This window comes from Sceloporus occidentalis, unplaced genomic scaffold (assembly GCF_023333645.1).
Source record: "Sceloporus occidentalis isolate IW3139 unplaced genomic scaffold, rSceOcc1.0.p SCAF_319, whole genome shotgun sequence".
In the NCBI taxonomy this organism is placed as follows: domain Eukaryota; kingdom Metazoa; phylum Chordata; class Lepidosauria; order Squamata; family Phrynosomatidae; genus Sceloporus; species Sceloporus occidentalis.
Genome location: NW_028317299.1, coordinates 116,342 through 142,889, shown reverse-complemented (window position 1 = coordinate 142,889; position 26,548 = coordinate 116,342). Strand labels below are relative to the sequence as shown.

Below are 26,548 nucleotides of genomic sequence, written 5' to 3'. Positions count from 1 at the left end.
GCCTCCACATCAATGTCTGTAACACCACATCAATGTTTGGCTTAGTATATAGTGATTGGGGTTATGCTGCATTATTGTCAATGTCTGGCTTGTACCATGGTCAATGTGTGCCTCTCTATATAGTGATAGGTGTTATGCTGTACCACGGTCAGTGCGTGCCTCAGTATATAGTGATAGGTGTTTTGTTGTACCACCGTCAATGTCTGCCTTAGTAAATAATGATAACAGTTATGCTGTACCCCTGTCAATGTTTGCCAAACGATAGAAGCTATACAGTTTTAAAGTGTGTGTGTGGGTCCCACGTACAGGATGGGCCCCAGGTGCCAAATACTGTAGGTACGCCCCTGCCCACAACAGTTTTTCCCAATTTTTTTTTTATCCTTTATGCGGCCTGGAGCCTCCGCTCGTGATTCGCTCATAATTTACTTATGCAGTGAGAATTTCACCTTTAAAAAACATTACAGTAAGTAATACTGTTGTGTAACTAATACTACATTATCACACTATAATGTAGTGTTATTAACCATGAGCGAGCTATACCAAAAATATAGAATAACAATTTAAATGTAACGTTTGCAGAAGCATATTGTGCGCACAAAATTTTGGCTCTGGGAAAATTTTTGCACAAGAGAAATTTTCTGCGCACGCCACCTAAGAAAAATTAGAGGGAACATTGGTCCCAATACTGATCCCCGAGGTACCCCACTAGTAACAAGTCCCCTGAATATACACCAATAACTACAAGCGTCTGCCTCCTGTCAGTCTACCATTGCCTTATCCGTTCAACTATTTTAGCATAAAAATATAAATTAAGTTACTTTGACAAGATATCCCTCCCATAGACATGTGCTGTTCATGTTTACATCCAATGTTAATCTAATGTTATTACATGTTAATCTAATGTTATTACATGCTAATGTTTTCCTTTAGCATGGCTTCTTTTTATTTCCATTTATCACCAACGTAAGACTTACTGGTCTGTACTTAGTCGAGTCTTCCCTGCTACCTGCTTTACATTTCCCAATTTCTCCTTTGCAACTGAGGTCCCTACTCATCATCTTCCTCTGTTAAAACTAAACACTCAAATGTTTTACAGGAATACATACAATACGCAACGGATATTTATGGTAAGAGCACTGCTCTACCACATTAAAATATATATAATATGTATCTAATTACAGTCATATGAACTTTCCTGTACCAGCTTTCCTTGCTTGCAATGTAACATTATGTGCTTTTTTGAGTATATGGCAAATGCATTTTGTTCTGAAAAGTAATTTTCTTTAGCAGTAATACGTTAGATTTAAGTTATCATCAGGGCTGGGTTTTACGCGGTGAATTCGCATATAATGAAAGGCATGTTTTTACCAAATGCTGAGATCAAAATGTACTTCAAACTAGTTTCTTGCGAACATACAGTCAGCAAAGGATGCAATCATATCGAAGCTGTCACCTCCAACATCAAATTATATAAAACACCATTCCAAGATGGAGCTCATGGGTGGACAACCATATAATCAAGCTGCTAAGTCGGACCTCCGCTTCCTAGCAGGAGAACAATTGAGACCATGGCACCGTGATTAGTAGACTTGTGCATTCAGATTTGTACAAATTGAAAATGTACAGAATTTTGGCAAATTTGGCACTTTGTACAAAGTCACGAAAGGAAGCAACCCCCCCTCTGATTTTTTGTTGAAACCGAATGGGCAGGAAACATAATTTGAACTGAAAAATGTGTCTGAATAGTTTTTGGCCCATTTGCACATGTCCAGCGATTAATATAACAGTGATAACTCCCAACAGCCAATCCTGGATGAGGGCTGGGGTAAGAGCTGCAGCTTTGCATTTCCTGCCACCGCAACCTATCAAAACATAGTACCAGAATATGATATCATATCCTGGAGCTTCTTCTAGACAGATTGCTAGGTGACCTTGTGTGGACTGTGCTGCAAAAGCCGTTAAAAAATCCAATAGAAAAAAATTCAATTGTGTAAATAAAATGTATTATTTACACAAAGGCTATTTTTAGGCTACAAGTCACAAACAAAAAGCATTAGTAATGAAGTGCCCCTCTAACCATACTCCCTAAAACAAAAGTGTCCCTCTTTTGAAAGAAATATACTACGTGTGCCCTCTCTAGCCGTAGTGTTCTTGTTTTTTGGCTGCTGTTAAAAATAAACACTGTAAATAATTGAATCTGCCCAAAGCTCTAGTTCTAAAAAAGGACAGAAGTAAATGTAAGTAAATATCCACTGGAGCATGAAAACAAAATACACCACAAAATGATCTAAAATCCATCGTTACCTATCAGAAACAGACATGCATGTGGACAGAAAAAAGGGTGCTTTGTCGTGTTTTGACACTTGATTCCTGAAGGAGTCCGAGAAATCAACTTAACCTGTCAATCAAATCAGTCCTGTCCGAAGGTTCAGATTCCTAATAGAATCAGTGATGTATTTAGGTTAGTCGTTGGCCTAAGCCTGATCGAGGGCACAGCTCCAGCAGCCACTCATGACCTACCTTGTTCCAGGTTATGTTTTTGCCCGAGTGGCAACTCAAATATACATAGGCAACTAGTGCAAATATCAGAATATTGGAGAAATACTGACTGCGTGCTGGTCATGTACCTCGCGGACCAGGCCCGGACTGGGACAAAAAATAGGCCCGGGCATTTGAGACTGAGCAGCCCATTTTTATTTATTTATTTATTTATATGCCAGAGATGCCACTGTGCCCCCTGATATCCCTTATACCTCCTATATGACACTCTGTCCCGTGATAGAAAAACTGACAGCGCTAAAATAGGTATGAAAATATATGCTTTAATAAATAGACAAAAAAAATAGATAATACATAATACAATATCAATATATATATATAAATATATGGACAATACAAGCAATAAATCAAATATTACAGCAATCAAAAAAAAATAAAAAAAAATTCAAGAATGCACATAATTAATAGACCCCGAAAAAATTATATCTGCCCACCAGGGGTTAATATATCAACAGAAGAAACATGGGGCAAATAAGCAAAAAAATAAAGATAATACTCCAGGCTAAGCTTACCCAGTGGTGCTTATTTGCCCTGTTTTTCTTCTGTTGATATATTAACCCCTGTTGGGGCAGATGGAAGTGAAGTAGTGGAAGTTGCGCACTAAAATCCAAATTCCCCGCAGCACTGCAGGGGACCTGGATCCTCTCTCGCAGCCAGTCACAAACTAAGAAACTCAGACCACGCCAACTGAATTGCGGCGCTCAGCCAATCCTCTAGGCTGAGCAATGTGACTAAAAAAAGTCATCATACACGGGACCCCTGAAGCCACAATCTAGTGCCACAAATCCTTTTTAATAAGATACGCAGGTTGAAATAAGAGTAAATAACACAATACCTTTACTTTTGCTGGGCCTAGAATGTTTTGACCTCTGAAGTGACAAATTCAGGAGGGCGTTTTATCTCTGGATAAGTAAAAATTAAATTGTTCAATTTAATCCTACAGAAAGTAAAGAGCCAGAAAACAGATGACTAAATACACATCAGGACAGGCTCTGCCACCCAGTCAGTCACACACACACACACACACACACACAAGGACAGGCTCTGCCACACCAACACCTAAACACAAACACCAGGACAGGCTCTGCCACACTGACACCCGCATCCGGAGGGTTTCCACGGACGCTTTCCCTTTGATTTAGGTGATGGCCGCAGCTGGCTCTCTTGTGTATTGATGCTGCCAGCCCCCACGTGTATTTATGCACTCAAGAGAGCAGCCCCACTTTAGTATTGATTTATGTGATGCACTGATGCCCCAGCCAGCACTCGCTTGTGAATTAATGCCCCCACACCCTTGCGTATTGCCCCGTCAGCCAGCCCTACATTGTGTATTTATGCCAGCCACCCCCCTTAGTATCAAATCAGACCTGGCACCCAGACCTGCCTAGGACCCAGATTGGAAGAATAGGACTTGCCATCTTTGGCCCCAAAACAGCCTGCCTGTGGCATCTTTGGCCCCAAAACAGCCCGCCTGTGGCATCTTTGGCCCCATAACAGCCCGCCTGTGGCATCTTTGGCCCCAAAACAGCCCGCCTGTGTCATCTTTGGCCCCAAAACAGCCCGCCTGTGGCATCTTTGGCCCAAAAACAGCCCGCCTGCGGCATCTTTGGCCCCAAAACAGCCCGCCTGTGGCATCTTTGCCACCAAAACAGCCTGCCTGTGATATCTTTGCCCCCCTTACACATCCATGCTATCACACGCACACATATTAATTCACAAATATTTACTCACTAATTCACAGATAATCCATTCACTCATTCAGATATTCATACATTGATACTCATTAATTCCCTCATTCAGACACTCATTTACATATACTCATTCACAAACATTCATTCACTCACTCCTTCACAGATACTCATTAATTCACTCACTCAATCTCAAACACTCCTTCATGCAGCCTCCCCTTACCTGAACAACTGAAGATTTAAAGAGTACGTGCCGCTCGGCGCTCGCAGACCAACCTGTTCTTCTGCACAGGAGGAAGCAGATGCGCAGCAGGGTCATGTGACGTACGTCACGTGATTCTTTTGGATTCCTGCGTCCCCGGCATCCTCGGCTAGCCAGTAAGTAGCGGGCCCCCGCGGAATTAATCGTGGGGGTTGCACGGGCCCCCTAGAGTGGCAGGCCCGGTCGCAGCTGCTGCAGGGTTAAGGGGCAGGTGCCCCTTTTGCCCTGCGTTATAGACGGCCGTAGAGGCCCAGTCAGTCCGGTCCTGACTGGGCCTATTTTAAGGTAGGGGCTTGGAGCTGCAGCTCCATCAGCCCCTAAATCAATCCGGCCCTGCCGCGGCCCGGCCCACCGGGCAAACGCCCGGTGTGCCCGATGGCCAGTCCGGGCCTGTCGCGGACTCACCAAAAGAGGATCTGTGTTATCTAGTATTCCTGTGGTAGAGCCTCCTGTTGCCACAATGAGTGATCTGCCATTGTCTCTGCTTACTCTCATTTCCGATACTATATAAGACTGCTCCCCCTTATCTTTATTGCCCTTGTGTGGTCTCTGCTCTCTAGTGATCTCTGCTAGTTCCTGTGTTTGTCTGATTGCAACCAGACCCTACTTTCGGCCTGATTTTTGACGATCCGATACCTAAACCTACCTTGGCTGACTTGTAATATATCCTGAGGGGCCTGGTGGATCATTAGCAAGTCCCACAGCCACTCAAACCCAAAGGCTTAGCCTAAAGGGGAACCGATCCATTTTGGTTTAAAGGGGTATATTCCTTTGCCAAACAGTCCATCCATCTTCCATTAAGGGGTCTACTGGAAAACATGATACCTCTCTACTGACATTATATAACAGCGGGCCGCCTTGGACAGATGTCTATGGAGTCATGTCACAGACCTCTGTGGAGTAACTGGGCTTGTTGCAAGGCCTAGCAAGCTCGCCAATAGGGAGATCTGTCTCAGGTTTTACGGAGAGAGGCTCCTACCGCTCTAGGCCTAGTTGTCCTGGGCTACCATATGATGCTAAATTGAATGTAAACTTGCAAGGGAAGAGCCCTTCATTCTTGCACTTATTTTATTTACGTATATTAATGTTAGTCAATGTTGTATTTTCCCCTCATTTCTGTCACATTAGTACAGAGTATTTTTTCATCAGTTTATAATAAAAATAATGATTATATTGTAATGATTAAAAACGCACAATAAGTATGTAAAAACTGTATTAAAAACGTGAATTAATCAGCATTGTGGTAGTTTGTACTTTTACAATTACTTTTAAAATAGTAACATGGAAATTGGCTGAAGCTGTTGGGAATATGAAGTAATAATAATAATGTTTAATAGTAATAATCATTTTAAATTGCAACATGGGCTGGTTTTAAGAATAAACAGAAAGTTTATTATAGCGAGCAGGAAATCGCGTAGATCAAGTGATATTACAATCTGAAATTGCAGTGTTTTTTTGTTGCAATAATTCATTTTTTGTAAGTATTATAATGACATATTATTTAGGGGGTGAAATGTATTACCACAGGAAAGGTGAAATAATAATCATAATAATAATAATAAACAGTGGAATATCTGTTACATCATATTATTTACACAAATAAATATTACTTGGGTAACACTAGTCCAGGTTATTGATTAAAGCAAATTAGTTAAGAACGAAAAACAAGAAGGAGAGAAAACCCCCCCTTCCTTATGTTGCATCCTTTACGATAACACAATGACAGCTAAGCCCTAGGGCCGCAGGTCCAGTTGGGCCACAGTTGCTCCTCCTGCAAAACAGGGTTGTGCGATTCAGCCTCCCCCTTGGTGTCCCGCTGCTCTTTGATCTCCTCAACCGTCCCATTAACACCATGGAAACTATGCCGACTCAACAAAGCCTCTATAGGCTGCACTGGAAGATTTAGACATTTTCTTCATGAAAGTAAGAGCAGCACTAAAGGTGAATAGATCTCTGCCATAACATTACCACGTGCAATAAAAAATATAGCTGCAGGGGGGGGGGGCAACCACATGTCTATGTATTTAGAATGCGATGTCATCAAAGTCCCTGTTGATGTAATGGTCACCTGTCCCAATACTTTTGTCCATATCTTGTATATATGCACACTTTATAAAATAAATATTATTATACAAATAAAAATAATTACATTGGCTGGACAAAAAAGGCATAACCTATGAGTATTTAAAAATATATTTAATGATGCTAAACATGCTAACAGAATTGTAGTATTATGTATTTTATAAGTAGTCTATCTTGCATACCATGTTTACATTAAGAGCCACCTTTTTGGCGGAGTTGAGATATGAAATGCGGGGGGGCGATATGCTCTACCATGTCAACCAAACTCAACCGACTTTCCACCTATTTTCTTGACATACCCCACCTACCACACACCTATGTCCCACCTGCAAAGCCTTTTCATAGCATAGAGGACCCAATGTTCTTTGTTCCTTATGGGCATCTGGAAATAAATCGAACCGTTGAGTTTGGCAACACAACCAAACAAATCATAATCAATTGGACTTCCTCAAACTAAATTACACCAGGAACTTAACTGCACTGAAGCTATGAAAATCATTAGCGTTTTCTATAATTATGTAAAGCAGTGAGCAGTGTTTATAGAACAGATCAAAAGGGGTCCTACCTATGGTAGTAATAACAGTCCCAGCAAAGAAGAAAGAGCTGCCCATGTCCCAATGGCTGTATTGACTTGAGGTGTTTCCTATAGGAATGATCCCTGCATTAATCGCCGCCATGACGTGCTGCAAGATTAAAAAGACTCCGTCAGTGCACATAAAGGTCTTCTCTGAGAAAAAAAATGAAGAAATATGAATGCAGGTATACACATGGACACAGTAGAACACAACGTGTAGAGGTGAATCGACGGCATGTGGGGCTTCAGGCTGAAAAATTATCTGGTCATTCCTGCCCATTTAGAACCCAATTACTACTATTTGCAATTAAATGACAATGCCTTTGATTAGGAGTTTTTTGTAATCTGAAATCAACAAAACAGGATTTAGCCCTTTTTAAAAAAACGTATCTTCTATGTAAATTGTTCATGATCGTCAATATTTTAGAGCCAATAAGTTACTAGTGTTGAGTCCTGTCAGTCTTACAAAGCCCTCCTCTGTGTATTACATCAAAGCGATTTGACCTCCTATAACCAGAGGCGTATATAGGGTATGGCAGCCATGGCACGTGCCATTGGCGCCATCTCAAGGGGAGCGCCGGTGAGCGGCTTTTAAATGCCGTTTTTTTTTTTGATGCTGAGGAGAGAGAGGGGCGCCTAGCAACCGCTCGGCGCCCCTCATTCTCCTCCACGAGCCCTCTACCCCCGTCCCGGTGCCGGCATTTCATGCAGAGCGCCGCAATATGCCGGTATGAAATGCCGGCACCAGCGAGGGGCTTTTAAACACTGATGCGGAGGAGAGAGATGCGGTTGCTAGGCGCCCCTCGTTCTCCCCCGCATCAAAAAAAAGAAGACAGCGTTTAAAAGCCGCTCGCTGGTGCCCGCTGCTTCACTGCTGGGCGTCGAAATATGACGTCATATTACGGCGCTCAGCAGTGAAGCAGCGGGCACCAGCGAGCGGTGCAGGAAGACAGCAGCATCATGCTCCCGTCGCTGGACTTCAAGGTGAGGGGGGGGGGTATATAGTGGGTAGGGTATATAGTGGGTAAGGGGGGTAGAAAGTGATAAGGGAGGGAGAGGGGGTAGATATAAGTAAAGAGAGTGCATTAATGTGTGGATGCATTGAGTGAATGAGGGAGAGCATGAGTTAATGTGTGGATGCATTGAGTGAATGAGGGAGAGCATGAGTTAATGTGTGGATGAGTTGTCTGAATTAAAGTGTGAATTAGTGAGTGACTGTAAAAGTGTTTGTGTATCATAGATGTATAATTGTGGAAGGGCAAAGATGGCACTAGCAGGAGGTTTGAGCCTTGGGGACCAAGATGGCACTGGCCAGACTGTTTGGGGACAAAGTTGACTTGTGCTGGGCTATTTGGGGACAAAGATTGCAAATCGTATGTGTGTAATCCGGGTGCTGGCCAGGTTCTATGTGGGCAGTGTGGACGCCAGGGCTGGCTTTGGGGTGTGCAACCTGTGATCTATGCCTGTAATTTAGGGGGTTTTAAATATACCTTTAATGCCGTGTTTTTATGTGAATTCCAATTGATTTTTACCTGCAAAGCTGGGTTTTTGTGTTATTCTGTAGATCCATATCTGCTATGCTATGTTTCCATACATTATTTATGTGTACCTGCAAATACAGGGTTAATATGTCTTATTCAGTTGATCTACACCTGCGATGCTACGTTTCAGGACTACAGGTCCAAATACAGGACTTGTATGTGTGATTCTGTTTATTTGATATATACCTTCAGGCATAGGTTCTGGGTTGGAGAGAGAACAGGAGTTGGCAGGACGTTATGAAGGCACGGTAACCGGCTCTGTCTCCTGAGAAGCGCTCAGGAAGAATAGCCCTGGGTTCAGGAGTAGCAGTGGCAGCAAAGGCCCCCTCCATTGGTGGAAGCGGAGCGGGAGCACAGATCACCGAGATCACAAGTGAATTTCAATTGATCTGGGTTTGTGTGTTGATCTATACCCGCTATCGGCAGCAGGGACTAATATTTATATATATATGGGCAGCAGGGGCTAGTAAATGGGTTTTATATATTTGGACAGGGGCGCAATTTCAGTGCTTGCCATAGGCGCTATTTTCAGTAGATAAGCCTCTGCCTATAACCGCTTCTGGTCCCTGATTAAACTAATAGATCTTCAAGCAAATGTCCCTTCTGTGATATCAGAAATTGGCAGCAGCAGAGCAGAGGGAAAAAAATAAGAGGCGCCACTGGAAGGCTGTGAACAAGAAACTACAGAAAAATGGTACATTATTTTTTTTTAAAAAGGAATAAATGATTTAACATGTACACAAGAGCAGTACATAATATTTTCTGAATTTAGGAAAGTTGTCAGGGAAAAAATCCCGAAAAAAAGTGGAACAGCATTAAAGCAACCAATGCAATAATGCCAGTCTTCAGGAACAGGTCAATGGTTTCTATTGTGATAAAAATAATTTTCAGCCCTCTCAGAGTCATTTTTTTAATATAACCTCCTATATTCATAAAAGCCATTACATGAACATCAAGTTCTTTTTTTTTCAAGTATCTAGATATGATCATTTCTAGTATCCTTCTATGATAATTATGCTAACACTGAAATGGATGGTTGATATGTTATTAATATTAATTATAACATTATTATCCCTATACATTATACAGGATTTTTATATCTTTAAATCACACATTATATTGGTCCCAGAAAATAGATGAGACTCATATTTAATGCATCTAAAAATGCCAAATAATCCTCTTGCTCAGATAAGACTTATACGGCTCTGAAAATTGGGGGAGAAAAAATAACTTTAAGCATTTGTAAAATTCGAACAGATGCCTCTCTCAACACGAATTAGTAAAACAGAAAGGAACAGCACAATACACAATTATATATTATAGAATCAAAAAAATAAAAAAATACAGACACTTTTATTACCAATTATAACAAAATTAAACCAAGGAAAGGAAAACGATCACCTGTTAATCTTATTAAATGTACCTAATAGTTGTAGAAATTAGAAAAAAAGCTACAGTATACACTTGGTCTTAAGCTAAAGAATGATTTGTTATAATGGGGTTCAATGCTTCATTGGATGTTAGAATGCCCTAAATATAGAAGGCTGGCTTCCATTGTTGCGCACAAATTAATGTAGCTTTTATTTGTATTGTAAGCATTTTTGAATTCTAGAAACTGATTATTGTATAAAAAAGACAAAATGAGGCAAAGTATATATTGTATATAATTTATTTTGTACTTGTTTTTTTAAGAGCCCTGTATATATATATATATATATATATATATATATATAATCAATAAGTGCAATGAGGACCCATGTTGTCTTATGCAGTCTCGACTGATCTTCCATGTGGACCAACACAAGCACAACATGTCCCGCACAATGTTCCGTACTCCAAATGAAATATTGACAGAATAGAGGAAACCAAGGGAATCGTGACTGCTCGCACTGCATAAAAAATTCTCAGCAATGCAGTCTTTGAAAATAAATACCAGAGTTAGGGAATTGTGTACAGAAGCAGAAGAAAATTCACACTTGTCACCATGAAGAAGGAAAAAAACTCTAAAGGATCAATTCCTTCTGCCCTGTCTATCCACAAATCTGCCCTATGTAGACCCATGTTGGCACGTAAGGCTGTTCAGATAAAATCTTACATCTCTAGTACATTCCATCCGATTTTCTCCTTTATGCTTCAAAACTGGCATCTTCAATTAAAAACGCCATACCTACCTAGTGTCCCTCCTGGGACCAAAATGCCTCTGTCTTCCTCCCCTGATACCCTTCTTTTCTATTAGATCAAAAGGTATACTGGATATGAGTGCATCAAAGTGTTCAGTAGGACACAAACACACATAAAATGTCTTGGTAAACCTCCATACGTTAAATCAAAACTCACTCTCTTTTTCGGCATTTTAAATGTTGCAAAGTAGGAAATACATTTTATTGTATTGGCCACCGCTGTAGCCAATAATAGATTCATCTTAAAGATCTCACTTCAAGGTCATATCAACTTCACGGGCGCAGCTGAACAATGCATGAGCGCAGAGGGTTAATACGCGCAGTCGCTTTACTACAGACCTATTAAGTACTCAAACACCATGACAACCTCATTGATTGACATGTCTTCAAGATGAGCGACTAGAACACCGCTGTGATTTTAATCGCAAACCGTTAGGATTGCTCAATAAAGGTCTGAGATGAGTCAAAGCGCGGCCTGTCTGACGGGATGGTGAAATACGCAAAAACACTGTCAAAAAGAAATACGCAAAAACACTGTCAAAAAGAAATACGCAAAAACACTGTCAAAAAGAAATACACTTTCAGAGCTGATCTCAACAAAACACATTTTCCTGGTGTCAGACTGATGTAATCGCTCGGCTTTTAATTATCTGAAACTAGACAAACCTTAAAATTCCTGTTCAGAAGTTGTTCTCGCCCTGCTGTAGGATTAACACCCTTAATTCAGTAGGTAACACCAGGTTCAGTGAATAGAAACCAGGGATGTATAAAGATTTTCAAAATGTTTTGGGGTTCTTTTTGCATTTTTTAACCTGCAGCATAGAGAACATCCGGTGTTCTATTCCTGCTTTTTCTTGCTTCTGCGGAAATAAAATATGTATTTTTTTAACTTAAAATGCATGCAGTAAATGTTTTATGATCCACAATACCTATCCTTCTCCATCAGGGGGGTACAACCAAGACCTCTGAATGTGACAAACAGGGGGCCTCACCTTCCTTGAGCTTTCACTGCCCTCCTTTTGGCCCTTGCGGCCCTGGTACTCAGTTGACCCTATTGTGAGCATTGGGCAGAGCAGTGGAAGGAGCATGGAGCAGGGTAGTGAGAGGAACATACGTTCAGAGCTGTCAGTCTGCACAGGTTCACTACTTTTCCTTACCGGAATCTCAAGTGCCGGTCCATACCCTCTTTGGGTTAGACTTGACATCCACTATGGCCATAAATTGTCCACCATCTCCACGTTTCATGCCTTCCCAGTAAATCGATGAAGGTGGCAAGGGGTGTGTAAGTCAATGAAAAGTGAGTGTGGTATGTGTAGCAAAAATGGTTATTACCCACAACAAAAAGGTCTCCTGGATGGTTTGAGCTCGGCCCAAACACTTTATAGAAAGAATTTTTAGGCAATTCAAATGTTGCCTAATTTATATATTTTGCTTGGAGCATTTAATTGTCGTGACAAAATCCGGTACTGATAGGTTGTTGCCATAGAATTTAAAACAATTCCGCTTGGCATGCACGAGGCTTCGATTCATGTTTTGTCTACAGCACCTTCAACTATTTATTTGAGCTCTGTACACATTTTCAGACGCTATCCAGAATCCCATGTCACTAGAGCTTGTAACCGGATCCCATTACTAGTATTTTTCTGTATTTTTATACATGGCAAACTGTGAACTTTGCAATTATTACACCAAAAACAATAAATCATTTCCAATCTTTGCAATTACCATTTTAGTTGTAAGATTTTTTTTTCATTATTATTAGCATACAATCAATTCTTTTTTTTTTTCAAGTGCTAATTATTATTGACTTTTGAGTATAGCCCCTCAGGCAACAACAAAAATTACTATTTTTCAACAAAGAAAAAAAAAAGATGTATTGCTGAAAATGAATGATCCGTTTCATTTTTCATGACCGATAATACAATAATGTGATTAAAGATAAAACATTCGCATTGAGATTTTATACCATGCATTGATTTTTAGAATAATTTTAGGTGGAATTCGAATTGGTATATTTACTGTGGGTTGCTAGGCAACATGAATGATTCGCCCTAAAATCTGGCAGAAACTGACATACAGACGTAATATGTGGAAACTGTAACAAATTGCAATAATCCTTCACATAAAGTATATCAAAAATGGCAAAACGAAGAACACTATTCCGTGCTTTCATCTGGCATTAACATTTCGCATAGAGGTTCTGTTTAGCATACAGGGCCTGTCGTCCCGTTCCTCGCTCTTACTTTGGAAAGTGAGCACTCAGGGAAATGGCTAAGAGTGCCTGGTTATTATGAAAAATAATAGGCAGTACTGGGTTATTGGGATAAAAAGGAGCAATGCTCCCCTTCTCCATCTCCAGAGTTAAGTGGTAGCCTACAGGCATGTCAAGGAAGAGTGAAACCAGTAGTATTCACATAAAAATCATAAGTCGCAAGCAGGGCCGGCCCTACAATGGGGCCGACTGGGGCAATTGCCCCAGGCGGCACTTCAGAAGGGGCGGCACTTTGCCTCTCTCTCTCCTCTGCGGCGAGTTTACCTGTTCGGTCTCGGTGCCGGCTTGTAATGCAGAGCGCCGGAAGTGACGCGAATTTCCGGCGCTCAGCATTACAAGCCGGCGCCGTGGCAGCACAGGGAGACTCGCCGCAGGACTGTTTAAGGGTAAGTACCGGGGGGGGGTAGATAATGCCGCCCCCCCCCGGCATCGGCGGGGGGCGGCATTTTAAACTTCGCCCCAGGCGGCGTTAAGTCTTCGGCCGGCCCTGGTCGCAAGTATTTCAGGTATTTAGCAGTACAGGGATCCAGAAAGAATGTTTGGGGCAAAAATACAATAAATGAACATAATGAGAACATGTAATTATGAAGGGAGGCCAGGCATCTTTTCTAAGAGGAAATATCATAACAGCATATCTGTTCAGAGGACGCAAGATGCTTTGTAGAGCTATGACTAGGAAAGGAGGTGATTGTACGTTGAGCCGAGGAAATATAATAATAATAATATTTTATAATTAATTTAATAATTTATTAATATTATTATCTTTTATTTATATAGCGCCAACAATTTACGCAGCGCTTCTTACAACACATATACTCAAGGGGACGAAAATTGACAGACAAACCCATACATTCGTTTATCAACTTCCCAACTAATACCCCAGGCAAATCGCGATGCAGGGCGGGCAGAAATTATGTCCGGCGAAGAGAAATCTTAAGACAATTTGGACAATGCTACTTCCAACTTTTTGGGAACACTTTGGGGAAGATCCTTTTCTATTCCCGGCGCACAAAGCGAGCTCCATAAAGACATGGTTGGATGGGTTTGGAGTGGAAGAACTTGACCGGCCGCGCAGAGCCCTGACCTCAACCCCATCGTAAACCTTTGGGATGAACAGAAATGGAGAATGCGAGCCGGGACTTCTCGTCCAACATCAGTGCCTGAACACGCTACTGGATGAATGGGCAAAAATTCTCACAGAAGCTCTCCAAAATGTAGTAGAAAGGCTTCCCAGAAGAGTGGAAGCTGTTATAGCAATGAAATGTCATTAAAGTCCCTGTTGTGTAATGCTCAAGTGTCCCAATACTTTTGTCCATACAGTGTAGTTCTCTATCTGTGAATGTCAACATATTTGTGTCTCAGTCTCGCAATCCTTTCAATGTTCTTACTGCTGCCCAGAAAAAATGAATTTTTTTTTCACCTGGACATCAATGGCTCATAACAGGACAAGAAAAAATAGCTGTCATTTTACACAATCAACCAAACAGCATAACTGCGTTGCCCGAGACACTTGATCTGACAAATCGTTCTGTGATCAAATGGGATGTTCTGCTACTATGACATGTTATGAAGTCTCAATTATTTTCAACTCGGCAAATCTGATCCATGTGTCATAATTCCAAAGGTCATGATCATGAACAAAGAAACATGAACATTATGCATCTTAGGTTAGAGCTTAGAGTGCATTGTCTCTTTTTATTATTATTATTATTATTATTATTATTATTGATATAGAAATTTCTTAGACAACAATAATAAATGTGGTGAGACAAAATATTTCTGCACATTTGCGGACATTGATTACTGATAAAGAAAAACAAGCAAAGAAAAAAGCATGCTAGGATTTTCCTGCAAGCTGTTTTCAAAAAAGGATACATTTTTGTCTTGCACAAAATTCAGCTTCTCTGTACCTACAGCATATTCTCTACTGTAGATTAAAAAAATGCACAGATTGGGGCAGAAATTGATCAAAATACTTGGAAAACATAACACATAAATTCTAATAATTATGTATATATTTGCCCTTTTTTCCTTCTTATAGCAGACCTGGGCTCAGCCAGCTACTAGCATTAGAAATAGAAAAAAAACAGCATTTATAATTCACTAAGGCCGCTCTGGTACAAAGGCTACAAAGGGTATGAGAGTAAGATTTAAATGTAAAGGGCGGACGCAATGATAAACTGTAAATATTTTACTAAAAAAAGGCATCAGTGAAGCACACATTGTTTGCTTCACTGATTCTTAAAAAAAATAATATAAATGCATTTTTACACGCAGGATAAATCCTAAAACAACATGATATTTGCCATGCAAATTTAAAATAAAATGACTGTTCCTCGAGAATCTGAGAATGTCTTCAGTCCCTGGCTGTTTTTAAATCAATTTCCAGCATTTTTCGTTCTATGCTGATTTAATTCCATGGCTGTGTGCAAATGTTAATTATGTTTTGCTTCCCGTGCAAGCAACAAACACAATTTAATGCAACTTTTTTTTTTTTTGCTGAGCTAGGGGCAGTATAATCCCCGGTAAAGAGTAACAACGTTACTTTTACATGTTAATATTAGCGTTGCAGAATTCAGCAGGGAGAAGGTGAATATTAAATATATCTTCGGGAACAAGCATTTGCTGCTTGTTTTAGACAAAGCTTTGGCGCTATTGGCAATTAACATGACTGTAAAAATAACAATTGTTTCCGGAACTATTGTGTTGCTTCCGTTGACATTACTAAAATGATATTGATGCCCCCCAGCTACCCTCAGCAACACTTGGCAAAGCTACCCCTTTGCTGTCCTCAGCATTATAGTGTGATTGACAGGCTGAACCCGGTTTCAAGGGGGGGGTATATTAGGTATGTTTGTACATGCGCAAACACTTCACATCGACACTGCCGACTAAGCAGAGTTTCTAAATTGCATAGTTTGCTTTAGTGATAACCGGGGACCAAAACTGTTTTTTTTTTAAACAATGGGAATGGGAAACCCAGCACAGGATCAATAACACAGTACAGTATAAATTGGGTACAGGTAGTCCTCCTCTTATATCGACTCACCTTACAGCAATTCACACATCACAGACTCATAACAAAAGTCACATTATAGTATTTTCAAAGAGACACCATATTGCTGCCTTATTGGTATAGGTTTTAACCGGTTATTGTAATGCTGTCCCATGTTGCTTTCCACTTAAACACCATCATCAGACTACGTCATAATTATATAATACAATATATATAATATATATTATATAATGTATATATAATATAATACAAAATTCTATGTTTAACTGTATGGAAGTATGCCTTAGATAACTGTATAGTGAACAGAACATTGCAGACATTGTCATTTCTATAAAAAAATTCAGTATCAAGCCTTAGGCGAAGAGCATTGCCCTATATATATATATATATATATATATATATATATATATAATAAAATTCAGACTCAACTTTCATAATTTTTGCTTACTGTGCCTGGAACCTACACAAAAGTTTTGGACTGACAACTTGTTGTAACATTTCTACTCTCCCTTGAAATAAACTTCCCTTATACTTTGTTAAATCTCTTCAATGTTTCTGTCACATCTCCTCTCTAGGGAAAAGAAAAAATGTCGGTGCGCTAAGCTAGTCTCAGGCTCAAATAATACAAATGTATAATATAAGGCCTACCAAACAGTGTGAGCATGCTGCAAATACAGTGTGTTGGCTGTACAATGTATACAAAAAACAAAATACTGTCTGCGCTTCTCACCCTAATAAAGTTGGCAACAAATATATAAACATAATATAAATGAGAGGTTTTGGTTATATGAATTGGCCAAAGCATAATTAAGCTCACCCGCCACGTCAAGGCACACTCTCAATAGGGTGAGAGCCTACTCTCCCCTCCTACATAGTGGGCACACAAAGCAGCTTATACTGCTACCAAAACCTTATTAATGTGTTGGGGGAGGTCCTTAGCCATGTAGCGGATGTGTCCCCCTATTGCCCCTACTTTCCCGCTAACATAGGGATAAACACAGTGACCCAAGAAACCTAGGAATAGAACATTAATTAAAATCACTAAATGTTAGAAACACTTCATTTAAAAAATGAATGAGGAAATTTGTTCAGCTGAATCTTTAACTCCAAGACCCCTAATATATATTCCAAGAGCTACACTAATTGAGCTTTCATACTGAAAAAATGAGAATATTAAGGTCTTTATAAAAATTAACATCGCTCAGAACTGTCAAGAATCCCCAGAGAACTCTTTGAGAGCAAAATTTTAGCATTCTGTTCTACGATTCTGTTCTAAGAAAAGCATGACTTTTTTTCAAAATTTTTTTAATTTATCAGAAATTATTATTTTATTGCTAGAGAAATTATTAGTATATGAACCAATAGTATACATATAGGAGACAAGTAATTGGCTGCTGCTACTCCCATTGAATACTCAGCTGCCATTGAGTAGAGTTCTACTGGGTATGTACAAGAAGCGTACTGACGAATGCTCCCTGTTTTCATTAGACATAAAAGCCAGGGGAGAAATTAATAAGAAACATGAAAACAGCACTGGAGTGCTCATGTATACAATATTAGACAACTTGATCATCAAAGCACAATCTGTCCCAATTTCCATAAGTAAATCCATCATCACTCAGTAGTCATGTAACAAATTTTCTGCATCCACATTCTGACCTAAGAGACCGGGACAGAATGTTGGCAATGTTTAAATTATAAATATAATTGCATAAAAATCTTCCTGGATTTGGCATTAAAAAAAATGGGTCATCTTAATTTCAAAGAAGAAGCAACCATCCTCTCAAATTAATGGTTGTGTTATTTACTTATACATACATTTTCTGGTAACTTCTTATCTTCTTCTGGTTATAGCAAATAAATAAAACAGTTTCTGTGTTTCTTTTTTCTTGTATCATTAATGGCTATTGGCCTTGCTGAGCCTGGTTGAATAAGCTACTTTCTGCCAGGATAGACCAGAGAGAAATTTCAGCGCTACATAATCGAGGCTTACAGCTCATCTTTATCCTTGTTGGTATATAATTACTAGATCTTACTAGGGTGATCACGTAGTCCACGTTTTCTACAGTAAATATGATTTTCACATATTACTAATCTGCATATGTAGAGTGCTGCCCCCTACAGTATGTAGGATGTATAAACTGACCCATGTAAGTTACACATCACCCATACTCCAGGGAGCAGCACTTTACCTGTGATAGCAATATGTAAAAATTATAAGTGCCCTGGAGAAACATGGCTGATGTGGTTCACTTTAGACGACATAGAATGGGAGAAAAAGTTTTCATAGGCGAGACCAGGGGCGTCCAACCTGCGGCACTCCAGCTGCTGTAGGACTACATCTCCCATCCTCCTCAGCCAGTCCCTTAGCTGAAAGAGCATTATGGGAGATGTAGTCCTGCAGCAGCTGGAGGGCCGTACTTTGGACGCTCCTGGGCTAGACCATACCTACCTATACGGCTAAGGCAATACACAACAACATAGGCATTACTCCCCCTGTTAACTTAATGTGGGTAAGTATGAACACCCATGTTAAGTTCAACGGCTCCAGGAGATACGGCCCATTAACAGACCTCTGGACAGCCTTTGATTTCCACCTGGGGGCGTGGTATTTGGCTCCACCCACTCGCTGCCTGTATCCACTTCCTGGCCCATTTCCTGTACTTTGGGCACTAATCGCTGAATCAGACACTTTTTTTTCTCCTTGTTCAGAACACTAAAGATTTTTTTTTGTAATATTGGCTTTTTTATTGTCGCACCGCTGTCAGAATATGATTAATTGTGATCAGGTTCAACAGCTGCTGATCTTTCCCTTACTTATGACAGAGGTCACCTTGGTAACTGCTAATTTCAGTCAATTAAAAAGATTCATAGTAACCAAAGAGGATAAAGGTTAATTAGCAGCGTAACAAAAGCATTAACCGGCACATTAAAAGAGAATAGTTGGTTACTGATATCTAGCCTACATTTAAATATAGTCACCTTCACTAAAAGTAAAGGTAACCAATTCCAATACCATCATTTTCACACAGGGTAGTAAAACTACAACTCCCATAATGCTCAGTGAGGATTTTATGGTCGTGGAAGTTTCACAACACCTTTCAGCTACACTTTATATACAGGTAAGGGCAAAAGAACCCTTACTGCAAGGCAAAAGGTTTGTCGAATTCTGTGAGCTTTTACATAAAAATGTAAGAATGTCTAAAAAAATAATAATTCCCCTTTAATTCTATGTTGTGGCTATGACTTTACGGGATTTCATTTTTTTTTATTATTCAATTTCATTGTTTAGTTTGGATCAAGGATAATGGGAGATATAGCTATAAAAATAACCATTGATGTCAACAATTCAGACGTCACTTAATGTCAAAGAGATGCATCTGGTTTCACAATGCGAACACTGGTTTTGTCACCAGAACCATTTCCTTAAGACATTAAGACTGAGAGCAATTTAAGGCACTCCATGAAAAAAGTGGGAGGCTAGAGAACAAATGAGCTGGTCCGTTACTGGTGTCGGATTTCAGTATAAAATACATGAATCTGTGAGACATCAAAAGAAGATGGTACCTGGATTATGATCACCCCTGGTGTGACAAGTACAAAAGGCTATACTTGGCAAAATGTCAAGTGTGGCATGGAAGATAGAAAAGCAGAAAAATGGCACAATACGAAGAAACGTGGAGAACATACAATGAGAAACAAAAACGAAAAGGCACTTGGGTTAGTTTATAGTTTACTCCATAAATAGAATTGTATACATAGACAGAACATTAGGAACACTGCAACTCTCACTGGTAAGTAGGCCAACCACTAGATAAAATAAAATCTAATAAAAAATATAAGAAATGTAATAAAAATATAAATCTTGGCCCAGTAAAACTTCTGCCCCTCAAGAGCCACTCTGTTCAGCTGTGCTATAAAAACATCTATGAGCGACGACAGCAAAGCCACAAAGTGGAACTAGTATGTTCTAAACCGCTCGAGGAAGCAATGTCAGTACTGGTGGTCAAGAGCCTCATGAAATGGGTTTCTATGGCCAACCAGCCAAGCCTAAGATCTCAATGCCCAATAGTAAATCTCAGTGCCACTGGACTGCAGGGCTGTGGATAAATCACGTGTCACTATCTGGTAGCCTGAAGGACTGAGTGCTGTGGATGCCAGAAGAATAATATGTATCTGACTGCATAGGTTCAGCTGTAAAGTTTCATGGAGAAGGAATAATGGTTGGGGACTACCTTCAATGGCTTGGGCTATGCCCCTTACCTTCTATGGGATGTCATGCCAATGCCAAAACATACAATAACATGTGCTTCTGATTTTATCGCAACAGCTTTGGAAATAACTTTTGCCTGTTTAGGCAATAAAAGACACCAAACAGGGACCATACAAAACAGTTTGTGGAAGAACTTCACACCTTAAGGAAACACCTTTGGGATACTTTTTCCTGGCCTATTCACACAACATCAATGTCTGACCTCACTAATGCTCTTTTGGCTAAAGTATGGATAAAGTAAACCCCTGTAGCAATGTTCCAACATCTACTAGTCTACTCCGAACAGTGGAGGCTGTTACAGCAGCCAATACTATATTAATGCTTAAGATCTTGGAGCGAGGCATTCAACGAGCAGATGTCTATATATTTTGGCCATGCGGTATATATAAAACAATTTTCAAATGTAGTCATTGGCATGTACTGGCATGTCTTGGAAATAAACATAAAATCACATATAAAGTGTGATCTATATTAAAAAAAGCATAATTTCCATGTTGACAAACTTTCTAAAATTTTAGATTATATATTAAAAATAATTCATTCTTCACTTATGGAAGCTTTTTGAAAAAAATCCAACATTATTAAATAATGATTTTCTGGCCGAGCAGAAATGTCTCTTTACAATGAAAACTGACAGCACTTTTCGCTCTGCCGTGATATTTCTCCAACAGCCCTTGAGATCTCATTACTACTGTCTTTAACAGATCACCTGGAGTGATTTGGAATAGGATCAGCCGCACTGGCAGAAAACTATTGGAACTTTCAACTGATGACTGGGTTTATTCACTAAATTGTAAGTTGAATATTTTAACTCTCCTGTCTTTCAAGGAGAGTTGAAAGAGAATATAAAAGGGCCAATGCCAATGGGTTCTTCCTGCAACAAGATCTGAGTTGGTCCTGTATAATACATAGGTAATTTAACTATACATTATGTAGGGCCAATTAGTATTCTCTATAGAGAAGCCATATTGTGCAATAAAAAAAAAAGTGAACATATAGAAAGTAAGCGCAACATGACGTAATAATACTGCAATGCAAGGGAACAAGGGTCTTCTACTAGGGTTCTTCACCTAGGAGGACCTTACTGGCAGGGAAGGACATACTCTTACACAGTAACAGATAATATAACATTGTAAAGCACTGGCAATATTTGAACATGTCCTGCAGATAGGATCTATACAGAGGGGTTCCTTCATTAATGGGATAGTTGTGGTTTTAACTACTAATCACTTCATCATTCATCATTCATTATGAGGGACCAACACTAGTAAGTTTCTCCAACACAAAGGGCTGAGCTGACCCTGTATAATGTATGATTTAATGCATAAGGACATGTTAAAGAAATCTCACTGATGTAACTATACATTATACAGGCTCAGCCAAGCTCTCCCTGTGGCAAGTTGAATCCTGTAAACTCTCCTTTTAGTGAATAAATCCCATGGTGTACATACTGTATGCGCTGACCATTAGCACAGCCACGTTTTGAAGCAGAGCTTTCATGGGTGTGAATAAATATGAATAAATCTCTTTATAAATCGCTTTATAAATAAAGTATAAAAGAAATGCATTTTTGTCCATATGCCTACCTTGATGGACTATACAGCACTGTAACTAGAGTGACTACAACAGAGAAAATACGAGAATAATGGAACGAGAAGCTTTACTGATTATAATTCCTGGGGAAAAAATGTATGTCGGTAGATTTGGAAGAAGTTTCTTACAGGGAGAGCTACAGAATGAGAAAAAAGGAACTGTGAAAAATACCAAAAAATGTAAAAAAAAAACAAAAACACACACAGGATGAATAGGTAACATCATTAAAAATATTTATTTTCTTCCTCAAATCAATTATTTTTGCTAGCATTTTTGGAACATATTTTCTTTGATAATAGGAGAATAGCCTATTTATTTATTCTAGCCAAAGGTACTATAATACTAATGTATCTGTTTATCTTGTGATTAATGAAATATAGTTTATATCATATGGCACGTATTGCTAGGATAGGCCGAGATAATCCCTGCATGAAGATGGAATCTATTTCTCTTATTTTTTCTCCTTTAACTGAAAAGACAAATTCGTTAATGATCGGGGCTAAGGCTGGTAAATTCAGCCCTGGAGGGAAGGTCAGCCAAATAGCCGAATAAATTGGTGTCCCAAAAGCCCACGTCTAAAGCGCACACTTCCAGCAAGATCCCTGTTGACGAAGATCTCCCTGTCCTCTCCATATCAAAGAGCTGAACAGCCAATATACTTGGTTCATTACGAGAGGAGTTGTTCGGAGCTCCGGATGACTTTAGAATTTTTGGCAGAAAAAAATGGGTAAAAACGTGAGGAGGGAATGAGAGTTCCCATTAACCTTACAAATATGACCGGTATAAATCAATCTCTTCATCCAAAATTCCACTCTCAATGCAGTAATTTGAAAATGTTCCATTAGCTTTAACAAAAGAGGACTGAACTAGAGTCCATTTCTCACAGTATAGAGCTGTCTTGCATCTCTTGCACTGATGTATTGTATCCATTCCACAGGTTTTATGCTTTCCCTTCTCTCTTTTCTATAATCACTTTCTCCTTTTGCATGTAACTTCTCTACAGCAGCTCACATTTACTCAATCGAACTCTCATTTCTTTTTTTTTTTGGGCCGTATTTTTCATAATTCTGCAATAACCAATCATCCCTCTCTTGTTCTTTTAAATCTTTAGATACTAGCCTCTTCCTTCGAATTACTGTTCTGCTCCCGGTGGACACAAGAAAGATGCGTAACATTCCATTACATAACAGTTTTACCCACAAAAAAATGTATTTTCTTTTATTACATTAAGGCTTAATAACACAGAGAGAATTAGAATTGATACTATCTTTCCTGAAAAAGCATACCTGGGAACTTCCCAGGCCTGGCCCCCTATAGCTCTTCCTCTCCCGCTCATTATAGGAGACATGGTAATCGGGTGGAACTCACACGTGCTCATATGCTCGTACATTAGTGAATACAAGAGGTAACTACTAGCTCTACAGATGGTGCCAAGCGAATTGGTTGTGGTTTCTACTTAAGTCAGACAGGTTGAGACAATTCTCACAAAGCTTAGCATGGTTCCAAGTGCCAAGTAAGGCCAATTCATTCTGCTAGGCCATGCTGGACTAATAGGATAGCCAAATCTCCCAGTAGTGTAAACGTGGGCCCAAAGCACAATTAGCATGCAGGACATCCAGATACAAAATATAGTATTAACCGCAGTAGCAATTATCAATCTATACTGAAAATAAATCTAGTCTAGTCCAATCCAGTCTAATCAGTAGCGCTATTTAAGGACTCAGCTGTTATTCCTTGTGGGTGGCCAATGTGGAATCATAAATGGCCCTAACATTTCAAATCAGAGAACTAATGGGTATTTAACCCTATCGGCTTGCCATACTACCGCTAAGTTAAATTAATGAAAACTTTAGATCAGTGTTGTCCAACTGGTGACAAGTTGGGATTCTTGGATTTTTTATGACCTCTACCTCCTGCTTATTAAAATGAAGGTGCTCCCATGTTAAAGAACTTGTATATCACTCCCGTATACGGTGTTCCTCAAGGGCACCTTCACAGATTGAAGCTTATGTAGACCACAACATGCAAAACTTCCTTCTCCTTGTACTATCAAAGACCCAGGTATGGCTCTTGCAAAGTGAAGGTGTCATGGTTATTGCTCTTTTACCAGATCTATGTTAATTGCACATGATGTCATCCATAATCTAATTAATAATTGTAAATTCTGCCAAATCTTTATAACAGGAACCAAATGCACTTGCGACGAGTATACGTAAGCTTGGCATTTACAGAAGAACAATTCACGGAAAGCGGCCAATGTTTTGTGTACTGCTGTATTCAATTTTCTGAATTTACCTTTCATTAGATCTATCCCCAGCACTTTATATGATTAAGCATTTTCCATAAGGAAGATTGGGAACTTGCCGTGGCCACCATTTTTTTAGGTTTCTATGCAAGATGTGTCTCAAGGGAACCCTTTTGCATGTTCTGATCATCTGACAAGCCCCTGCTCGCTTTGGAACTACTCTACCCATGATCTATACACCAACATGTCTGCAAGACTCGGACCTTCTGAGATACCCAGACTATGTCTCCATAAACAAAAGGGATGTTAATCTGATGACAGCAGGATTTTCAAGGGACGATTTAGTTGCACACGTTGGAAAATAACTGCCCCCGTACATCATATAGACTTCTTATAAACAAGCATCGTGTGGTACTAAAATTGGTATTGATGTGTGTCTTTTGAATCAATATAGTGATCTTTCGATGCATTGTATGAGGTTCAAACACACTAACACTAATTCTTGCATCATTTTTGTTTCATTGAAATGATGCCGTATCCCACTACATTATTATAATGTTTTCAAATGATAATAATAATAATAATAATGATATTTCGAAATGCAAGTGCCTATTGAATGCAATTTTTTTTTTTGGTTTCCTCAAAACATAAAACAATAAAATAATAGTAATTCAACAAAAGAAGACCCATGACAACAATGGAGTCACCACTTTGCAATCAATGGAAATAGCTTTGATGTTATTTTGTTGTTATTTTGTTTCTCTGTGTGATTAATGCATCAATTCAAATAAATAACAAAGTTATTTAGAGTCTGTCCAAAAAATCTGTGGCACGTGAAAGAAATCACCTCCAGTTGACCGTGAGAGCAACATCCCCTGCCACAGGTTTTAATATTATTTTTGATAAACAATTGGTATTTTAATTAAACATTTTGCATCTTTTATATATAACAGGAATACTCAAAATGTATATTTAATATCTATATAAAACAGCCTAGATAACGGCATCAGTCACGCAGATTTAATATCATGTTTTCCATTAAATTAACAGTTTTTTGGGGGTTTTTCAGCTCTTTTTTGCACTTAATATTTGGGGAAGTTACCTTAATGAGTTCATCCAGTTCTGTTGCGTTCACGCATGAGTGTTCTGAAACAAAATTATTTTTTTGTATTAAGATAGTAGTCCTCTGGGAACTCTCATACGGCTGTTCCAGGGCTTTGAAGACAGTGGCTCCAATGATTAAATAGAGGACAACCACTAAAAAAATCGTCGATACCGTTTTCCATTTCATTACATTCACTGTTATGCTCCTGTCGTCCCGGGTGGATAGCACAGCAGGTGTAGCAGAGAATGATAATCTTGGCTTGGAGTTATGAGTGGCTGATTTGGGATCCAGTAAGTCAGGTGCCGCCACTAAAAATAATGGGAAAAAAATAAAGTCAAAATAATTTGGAACAACCAAGTCTGAGTGGTACAAGCTGCACGCTAATGTTACAATCCAACTGGTTTGATAGAGAAGAATATTTTCAAAATGTTATATAAAACTTTTTTCTATGTACGTTTCTGTCTCTTTAAAAGGAAATGTCCATGAAAAAAATTCTCCTTTAGCATTAACCTCAGCGCTGTATGCAGTAATAACTCCCAGCGCTGTATACAGTAATGATCTCTCCCCAGTGCTGTATACAGTAATAACCCCCCCAGCACTGTATACAGTCATAACCCCCCCCAGCACTGTATATAGTAATGATGGTCAGCATTGACAAAAACCTGGTTTTATCTCAATAAAGTCCAATAAACTCCCTTTATCTGCAGACCTGGATGCCGCCTTTTTTGTCAGTCATGTGATATTTTGGGTGACTTTTCAAGCTCAAACACCACACTGAGCTGATTCTTTACGGCAATGTTAATGAAGTCCTGCTTGTACAATAACACACACACTTGTTTTCTGTATGGACTCTTGTCAACATTCACAAAGAAAAACAATAATGCCAATTCTGCACGTATTTCACCATTTCACATGATTTTAAATGAATCAGCGTTACTCTGCTGGCATGCCCTAATGAAGATGTATTCCATCACTCGAGGTATGGAAATACTTTACTGGATATTGTATTTCCTTAATATCATTAATTGCACCACAGCTGGTAAACGGCTAACACTAATTAGAATGAAGAGACACATATATTGATTTCTTCAACTGACAGTCAAATCGCACGATGTAGATTAGCGAGTCACCTTTTTTGGAATCATCAACAAATACAGT

At 39.3% G+C, this 26,548-nt stretch overlaps 1 protein-coding gene across 1 annotated transcript in view; it reads right to left on the bottom strand.

Moving 5' to 3' along the window:
* LOC149274817 (potassium channel subfamily K member 2-like) overlaps positions 1 to 25,702 on the bottom strand; it is a 46,767-nt gene extending 21,065 nt beyond the window's left edge. Inside the window, exons 1-2 of the mRNA XM_089505234.1 lie at positions 25,388 to 25,702; positions 7,157 to 7,274 (exon numbers count right to left, since the gene is read on the bottom strand). Coding sequence (XP_089361360.1) covers positions 7,157 to 7,274; positions 25,388 to 25,576 — 307 coding nt within the window. The 5' untranslated portion in view covers positions 25,577 to 25,702. The remainder of the gene's footprint in view (positions 1 to 7,156; positions 7,275 to 25,387) is intronic.
* Between the last annotated feature and the right edge of the window lie 846 nt (positions 25,703 to 26,548).